The sequence below is a fragment of the Pygocentrus nattereri genome, chromosome 28 (genome assembly GCF_015220715.1).
Source record: "Pygocentrus nattereri isolate fPygNat1 chromosome 28, fPygNat1.pri, whole genome shotgun sequence".
Classification (NCBI taxonomy): domain Eukaryota; kingdom Metazoa; phylum Chordata; class Actinopteri; order Characiformes; family Serrasalmidae; genus Pygocentrus; species Pygocentrus nattereri.
In genome coordinates, this window is record NC_051238.1 from 12844122 (window position 1) to 12853450 (window position 9329).

Below are 9329 nucleotides of genomic sequence, written 5' to 3' on the forward strand. Positions count from 1 at the left end.
ACTGTGTCTGTCCCTAACCATGTGACCTAATTCTCCTAACGTGTGCATGGATCATGGAATGTATTTTTTAATTGATGAGGTCAGGCACTTCACTATTTTGTTTCACAACAGTCAGTTTATGTTGCTGTATTAAGATAACACTGTATATTCAATCTGCTCCTAGAATCCTGTGCCAGTTCATTACTGTAGAAGGTGGCCTCACTTGAAAAGGAAAAATAAATAAATAAATAAATAAATAAATAATTGTTTGGAAATGGCGGTCCTTGCCCCTTCAGACCATATTCCACAGTGTTTGTGTGAGTATGCAACACAGAATAATAACAACTGGTCACTGTGCGTGACCGTACAGTTGCGTGACAGACCTGTGTTGCCGTGGTGCCAGCCGCTCTCCACAGCATGGCTGTCTGCTGCTGGCGGAACTCATCCTGACAGGATGTGACATGCAGGACTGTTGCCATCGACACCTGCAGGACAGACAGAAAATAACACTTCTTCACTCCGATTACTGTAGCGAACAGCTCTACACGTCAAAACAATTACTAGAACACTGATCAATAAACAGTTTCTGCCTTTCATATCCTAATGACCATAACAACACAGAGGGGATCTGATTACAAATCAATACATACTGGAGAAAGAGAGCCAAAAACATGTTTAAAGAAATGCTGTTTCTAAAGCAGTATGTAAGAGTCTGATACTGCAGGTGCATGTGACTGGCAATTAGGCTGTGCTGGAAAAGATGATGAACTTCAGGTAAACACAGATGATGACATCATCTGTTTAAGACTCACAGGAAAATCTTCTATAGCTCTGTCCAACTGAGCCAGATGACACAATGCTTCTCTCTGCACTGTAGAGAAGAGCAAGAGATAGAGAAATAAGGTGAGATAGAGTCTGATCACAGCAATAATAAACAAGCAGTTAGTTGACAATAGAACAAAATAAAAAAACAACACAAAAAGGCAACAAATGCTAGAGATGCACTAATATGGAGTTTGTAGACAAGCAACAATAACTGATAAATTGTGGGCAATGCTGGGAACAATAACTGATGATTTCTGAAACAGGTTTACACTATAATCCATACACGAAGGCCAGTGAACATAAGACTCTATAAAACTGTACAGATTGAGCATTGATTAATTTTACATACCTAAATCAGATATCACAGTTATTGTACATGATCACATCTAGCAGACACTCTTATCGGGAGAAACTTAAAGTGGCGGGTTAACGTAACACCATATTGTTATAGTACTGGCTTTTGTGTCTGGACCACCAAAACTCTGATCCTGCATCTAGCAGAGCATGAGAGTGGAGCACAGTAAAAGTGGAGCAGGAAGTGAATTGGCATGTTTTGCCCAGAGCAGCTTTTAAGAAAGCAGGTGGGCTGTGTTCTTTCATAAGATAAGATAAGGCTTTATTGTCATTCTCATCACATGTGGTACATGAGGTGGAACGAAACATTGTACTCACGGTCCAGTTAACTCCCAAAGTAACATAAACAATAAATAGAAGGTGCAAATAACAGCAGCAACAGCAGCAGCATGTGCAGATTGCTCCATGTTAATGACCCATAATATAAATGAGTAGTTTGTTTGTGGGGCAAGCATGTTATCCACTACTTAACCATTCATAATGCTGCATGTGCACTATGATGGTAAACAGATGATGACAAACCGGGTGATCCATGTCAAAGGAGCAGCAACAGAACATTTTGCCACCGCCAGCAGCATCAGCAGTGTACTGCAGAGATCAGTGGAACATTTTGTCAAGAGTTCAGCTTTTACCAACTTAAGCCAAAGTGGTGGAATAGGACGGATGTTGATTTTCTAGAAACACAGAAGCTTAACAACTGCAGCTAAAGTCCAGGCATAAGTCTTTGTGTATGATAAAAGTCAAACTTTGGAAAAATCACAAATGATAGATTGATAAACATCCTTGTGTGTTCGAAAGCATGCAAACGCAGCACCACACTACCTTAACCTAAAAAGAGCCTTGGACTTTGCTTGAAATAACATTCTGTATACCACATAAAGTACTAGTATGTGCTACATAGTACATGCTACATATAGCATCCAGTATGTGACAATTATAATCATGTACTCTCCATCTTAATATAGGATCACATCAGGTGTTTATCTCAGTGGTTACATCCTGCTGAAATGATTGTGTTTCATTATGAGATGTCATATACTACAAAGAAAGCTCTGGCTGCATATTGGCATATTTGACCAGAGCAGCAGGAGGATTGGCATCCTGACACTAGACAAATTCATTTTTATCACACACTAAATAGCACTTAGTACTTCTAAGCACAACCAGTTTATGAGCAGTAGGCTATTTCAAACAGAACTTTGGTCTTGCCAGAAAGAAACGATGCCATCTTGTGAATTAATGCAGAAATGCATTCTGGTACTCTATTAGTCTAATAATGGGCTCATTAAATAAATACAAACACATCAGTTTTTGGGCCTATATGTATTGCAGACAATTTTAACCTTGAAATACTGTGATATTACACTGTATTTGTACACCCCCCCAACCCTACTAAATATGTGAGAGCAAGAACAGGCGGCAAGTTACCATCTGTAACTATGGGCTCAAATTACAACATTTAGCAGTTAAATAAATATGACAGACATCAATTCTCATAAAAAACACACATGAAATCAGGGGTCCTATGCACAGTAAATAATAAAGTATCTGTTGAAGTATGTATAAACACAGCCCCCCTCAATATACACATACAAACACTAATAAAAAGCCTCACCTGTACAGGTGCCCAGACTGGGGTCATAACCGTGCAGCTCAACCTCCTCCATGACTCGCTTAAGGTTTATCCTAACCTCATCTGTCATCCCTCCATCCCCTCGCTCCATCTCCTCCCCTTTGCTCCCCCTCTTTCCTCTCTCCTTCTCTCGCTCTCTGTAGGTACAGTTCTCAAGGATGTTCCTTATCTTCTCCTCTCTGTCCTCGTTGGTCCAGCTAACAGACACAGCCGGCCAATCAATGCCTAGCGTTCTGAGGTAGTTGATGATATCACTCTCCTCAGGTAAGCCAGGACAGAAGGACACAGAGTACCTGGGAAAGAGAGATTTACACACAATTATACATTATACACACTGTCCCTAGACCAGTCTCTTACAAGCTCACGCATACCCTTGTCTCCTGAGCAGGGCTCCTATGTGGTCAGCGATGAGAATGGTGCGGAGCTGCCCCAGTGTGAGACTGTCTGGAGAGGGAGGAGCTTGTTTGGCATGTAGTGCAGGGCAGTTAATCAGGACACATCCCTGTCTCTGAGCCGCAGGCCTCAGGTACGCAGCCATTCCACACAGAACCCCTCTGAAAGCTGCACAGTGGTCCACAGAAACACGCAGTCCCTCCGCTGTCACCTCACAACCTGCTACCGGCAACACACCATTTCCCCGGAGAGTGAGGATCCGACTCAGAACCGCTGGAGGAACCTGCACACAAAAAGCCAAAGAGATGCCAAATAGTTAAACATACACACACGTTACATGCGCACTCATTCCAGAAGTCTGCATGGACGTGAACTGAAACATGACTTGCATCCGTGACTTTGAGTCTCTATTATTATCTGCCAATTTATTATTTCAATTTTGATTGACCATAAAATCAGAGACTGAGCAATTCAGACGTAATCGAAATCAGCCATAAAAATCATAATCAGTCCCTCCCTACTGTACACATACATGAGTGCTTGCACTCACAAATATGTCATACGCCCATTCATACACATTTACACACATATGAATGCACACACACACACATATTCATATACTGATGCACATTTGTACATCCCCACACACAAACACAAACGCACACACACGTATATACTTATACAGCAACAAAGGTAGTTATGGAAATGGCATAGCTGTTATAAAAAGCTTCTTTTTATGTTATAACATTATCATATGTCACTGCATTGATTACACCACGACCTGCTGAGTGATTCTGACCCAAATCTCTGCGGCCAGTGAAGAGTTAATAACATTTGCCGCAGGGTTCAAACGTTTGGTCAATAAAGGCAATGTCAACTGTCTACTACAGGGCTCTACCATCCCACAGCACTTCGAACAGGTCGGTGTCAGACAATGAATGAAAGTTAGCGAAAATATAATTACAAATTCACGTGAAACAGCTATTTCGAGCCGCCTGTTGTGTTCTCTCAGCCCCAGCATGCCACAACACCACACCATGCTGTCTCCATCTGCTCACTGTAGCTACCGCTAGCTCCAGCGAAACAAAATCTGCAGCAGGGGCCATGGCTCCAACATGTCTTCACAAACCCTCACCTGTCCGTGCGCGTACAGTGTGGCCAGAACCGTGTTGGGCGCCAAGAAGTCTCGGTTTCTCAGGTTTTTGGCGCTGCTCTCTTTGAACCAGAGCTTGTCGCGCTCATTGGCGCTCCTCTCCCCGCTGTCAGCGCGCTCGGCGTCGCCTCCGTTCTCCGCGTCCCTCCGCAGGGCGAACCGCAGCGCTCTCACAGTTGAGGCGACCCGAAACGGGGACGTTTCCTCGGTCTCCATCGTTCAGCTGTCTCACGGCGTAAACATCACCACCGTGTGCTCGACCCCTGGAAATCCTTAATTATACAGCCGATGTTTCTGACACACTCCTGCTGAGCGCGTTCGTTCAATCGCGTCGCTTGCTCACACACCCGGAACTTTAACGAGACGCAAATGTTTCTGTGGTGCTAAGTTCCCTGTAGGACACCGGCTTCAGAAAGACGCCATCGTCAGTGTGGCAATGTTTTTAAGGAGGCGGTTAAAGAACTGAAAGAGAAAGCGACGCGGAACTTGTTAAACTCCTTTAACCATAGTTTGAAGTAGTAAATAATGTGTTATATCAAAATAACAAATATCAAATGACAAAGTGTTTCATTGAGGCTTGTTTGTGAGCTGTGTGAGCTTAGAGAAGCCTAAACTACGTCAGCACCTCACATTTGAACGATGTCGCTGTGAAGTGTTTAAAGAGGAATTCCACTTGTTTTTCAGTTTTTTTGTGATACAGTCATTGAAAGGTAAATAAAATAATTCAGAGTGTGTCAATGTGAGATGGTGCATTAAAAAGAAACTGAGTCAGATTTCTTTCCAGTGGGACCAACGGTCCCGATGTCTACAAGCCCATCACAGGGCAGACAGACAGACATGGACACACACCTAGGGGCAATGCAGCATGTCCAAATGGCCTGACTGCATGTCTTTGGACTGTGAAAGAAAACCGGAGAACCCGGAGGAAACCCACGCAGACATGGGGAGAACATGCAAACTCCACACATAAAGGACTCTGGTCGCCTGGCCGGGGAATCGAACCCAGGCCCTCCTTGCTGCCCACATATCTACTAACACAAATAGCCATTTTTTTACTATCCCAATGAGCAGCAGGGCCTACACTTGTCTTCAAGTTTTATATGTAATGTTAATAATAGTAAAATAGTGGTAAATCTGAGAAAAAAATTACACTTTTGGAGGGACTGCGATGCTGTGCATGGACTTCTCAGCCATGTACAAGCAAGATTGATAAAATGCATTTAGGGCTTATATAAAACCATTATATTATTATGTTATATAAAACCATTGTGATGTCCAATTTCTCAGGCATTAGGCTAAATGTTTTGTGTAACTTTCTGTGAGGCATGTAACACTTCATATAAACACTGCTCTTAAGTATTATGCTTTTTGCATCAAATCACTCTGAATGACTGTAAACTGGAAAGTGGAAAGCAGAAGGGTAAAAATTGCGTACAATATCTGGAGTGAACTCACCTAATCCTGGACCTATAACAGATGCACTATATGTAAAAAGTAGCCAGACACCGCTTCAAATGAGTAAACATAGCTACTTTAAGGTGCACCCATTGCTGACACAGGTGCTCATACAGCTCCTGTAATCTCCACAGAAAAGCATTGCTAATGGAATGAGAGTCTCTGGAGCAGCTGCACATGAGATTAATGTCACGAGTGACAGCAAAAGGGTTATGAAGGTCCCCAGCATTGGTGGGTGAAGGAGTGCTCTCTGGAGGGATGGAGCAACATTCAAAACCTTTGGGGTGAGCTGGAGTGGAGTTTGTGATTCAGAATTAATCATCCAGCATGAGTACCTGACCTCACTAATGCTATTTTGGCTGAATGCACCCAAATCTTCACAGCAATGTTGCAACATCTAGTGTAAAGCCTTCCCAGAAGAGAAGAGACTCTTACTGCAGTAATGGGAGAACACACTCTACCTAACACCCTTTGATTTTTCTAAAAATGGGATGAGCAGATGTCTATAAACTCTGATATTATAATGTACATTGTTATGAGTTTAGTCTATAAGTAGCAGAGGATCATGGCTCCAGGATAGTTCACTCTCTATAAAAATGTATGTCGCTGCTATTGGACCAAAGCCTCACGTCTCCAAAATGCTAACTTTACGGGAGAAGGGAAAAGACCTACTTTCCTTATAATATAAATCAATGGACCCAGACTTCTTTTTCTCCGAGTAATTGTGGGTCAATTCTTTTGGTCCATTCATTGTGAATTTCACACACAACATAAAGGGCAGCAGTAAATGAAGACACAAGGTTTTGTTCAGAGAGCAGTGACGTGATTAAGCAAGAGTGTGTTGGTGATACATGAAATGAAAAGACAAAGTGAATAGTTGGTTCTGCATTATTTATTGAGCAACAAAGGTATTAAAAAACATTCAGATAGAACAGCCCAGTCATTATTTTCTTACTAGATTTGTCTTTTATTTCTAGACTTGTTATTGTTACAATCAGGACGGTGGACACCCGGTAGATTTTGATGTCACTTTTGTCTGACACGAAGTTCCCGGTGGCGAACAGTAATTCTGGCAATCCGGGAGAAAACGTGTCATTCTACAGCAACATCAAGACACATAACAGGCATTGGTAAACATGTACTTTATTTAAAGGTACAATTAGTGACATTTTCACCTTTTCCCAGGCACATATTCTTGCAGTGCAGGAGAAAGTGTGTGACTCTAAGGTAATATCAAGACCATTTCTTTTTAAGGAAGTTTAAAATTAACATGAAGTAACAAACATACATTTTTTATATATTTAAAGGTAAAATGAATGAAATTTTCACTTTCTCCTAGGCAAATATGTGCCAACAAAAAAGATGGCCATGATACATATTATGGCTATTTAAACAGGCTTAGTAAGGGAGCTTCAGTTCTGACCTTCCATTGCATGAGCTAAAAGGTATTACGATTAGCACATCCATTTCACAGTTAGGCCTATTCTTTGTCTCACACTTAACATGTAATATGTACATTTTCTTACAACACAATATGTACTCATTACTTTTTGATATGCAGTGAAAATAAATTGAAATAAATGAATTTATTGTACTTTTAAAGGCACTGAAACTTATTGGTTATTTGTTTCTAACCTCATCTACACTCATACGCTTGATTCCAGGTGCACACCAGTGATGATCATCTGCAGGGGATCACTCCATATTGCGAGAGAGGAGGGAAACGGAATCCATATCCAGCTGTCAATCAGCACATCAGCTGCATTATGGGTTCCGTTACCTACCCAGCCGCTGAGGATCATGTCCGAAATGCTGCAGCGTTTAGATAAAGCGAACAGGTATGCTAAAAGACAAATGCTGCCTTTGTATACAGTATTCCTGAATGCTTTACCATAGATTACTTAACTGTTGCGTAATTCCTCAGGGAATAATCACTTATAGTTATATAATTTAATGCATACATTGCAGCAATTCAGCAAATATATACACATAATGTACACAGAATTATGCAGCCAGGATTATTATGAATATATGACACAAAAGCAAATAATTAGACATTTATTCTCACAAATTCTTCAGACTGTTTTATCAGTGGTGGCGTCAGTGTCTTCATGGAAGGAGCAAAAACTTGTTTATTTATCTTGCTTCATCTGCAGTTGGTCAGGAGGCTTGAAAAACCTGTTTCACTATCAGAAAAGAACAGGGGGGGTGCAGTTATTTAAAGTAAAGGCAGACAGATTGTCAGAGAGATTTCAGAGAGAAAGAGAATGAATAGAAGTTTCAGATGAGAAGGAAAAGAAGGAAAAGAAGCATTAAGATGCAGCTTCATTCATGATACATTACTACAGAGGCAACACTCATTTTGTACACTTTTTTTCACATCAAGAGGCAACAGTCCTTCAAGGAGCATAAGATAGAAGGACAGAAAGGCAAGATGAAAGACTCTTTTGCGCTCTTTTGGACCAGCCTTTCTTACTTTTTTCCCCTCAAGTCACAATGTCTGTGCTCTTGTGGGGAGAATAAAAGCAGAAGCTGGAGCAAATTGCAGAGAGATGTGTGTGGGCGTAGTGAAACGAAAGAGAAATACACTCTTGCTAACAAAAAATGAGAAGAGATGGGAGAATACATCTAAAATCAGAAAAGGTTGTAAAAATGAGCAGTAATGTCAAAAAGCACAGCCTCCTAAGAAGCAAACGTGGCAGTTAAAAAGGTAGAATGCAGGCTTTACCTGTCCAGGCCATTCTCACTTCTCTATCTCTCTCTCTGTGTCTCTCGTCCGTGCTCCTGCGTCCGTCGGTATATGTCTGTATGTGAATGTGAGTGTGAGTATTTATAAGCGCTCACTTCCTCTTCAGAAATCTGAGAAGTGTTTTCACTTTCACTTCTTCACTGGGTTGCCCACAGACACTCCCACCCCTCGCCTACTCGCCTATCATCCTTCACTTTATGAGCTTAGAAAAATCCTCAGTCTACTTTATGAGTTTTGGTGACATTTTGATATAGTGCTAGAAGGTACACAGTGACCTGATGTTCAGTGTAGAAGTGTGTCTGTGTACTGAAGTACTGAACTGAATTGAGTTGAAATTAATGGAGTGCAATACAACACAACACAATATGGTGCAGTATAACACAATACAATACAGTCCAACACAATAAAATACAATACAGTACAGTTAAAAACATTTGCAACACAGTAAAGTTCTAAAGTACCATCTAATGCACCCAGTGCATTACAATACGATGCAATACAACACAATGTAGTTCAGTACGGAGCTATACAATGCAGTGCAACACTACACAATACAGTCCAGTGCAATAAAATACAACACAGTACAACACAGCTAAACATAACACAACCTAATAGGCCTCAAAGGGCAAATGAACACAATACAAACACTATGTACAACCATGTACACAAACAGTATGTACAATATTCAATAATATGCATTATATATATCATTAAAGTGTAATGGATTAAGCGATTTTTTATTTTAATGCATTCTTACAATTTATTATCAAAGTTTGTTTTGTACAAGG

General features: G+C 41.0%; 1 protein-coding gene and 1 long non-coding RNA gene across 2 annotated transcripts in view; both read right to left on the reverse strand.

Annotated features, from left to right (window-relative positions):
- Positions 1-4696, reverse strand: part of dalrd3 (DALR anticodon binding domain containing 3) — a 12166-nt gene extending 7470 nt beyond the window's left edge. The window contains exons 1-5 of the mRNA XM_037535757.1: positions 4320-4696; positions 3163-3467; positions 2774-3084; positions 792-850; positions 363-464 (exon numbers count right to left, since the gene is read on the reverse strand). Of these exons, the coding sequence (XP_037391654.1) occupies positions 363-464; positions 792-850; positions 2774-3084; positions 3163-3467; positions 4320-4553 (1011 nt within the window). The 5' untranslated portion in view covers positions 4554-4696. The remainder of the gene's footprint in view (positions 1-362; positions 465-791; positions 851-2773; positions 3085-3162; positions 3468-4319) is intronic.
- Positions 4697-6666: 1970 nt separating this feature from the next.
- LOC108425030 lies at positions 6667-8599 on the reverse strand. Its single transcript, XR_001857674.2, has 2 exons — positions 8521-8599; positions 6667-7978 (listed from the first exon to the last, which is right to left on the reverse strand). It is a non-coding gene; the product is annotated as an uncharacterized LOC108425030 (long non-coding RNA).
- Between the last annotated feature and the right edge of the window lie 730 nt (positions 8600-9329).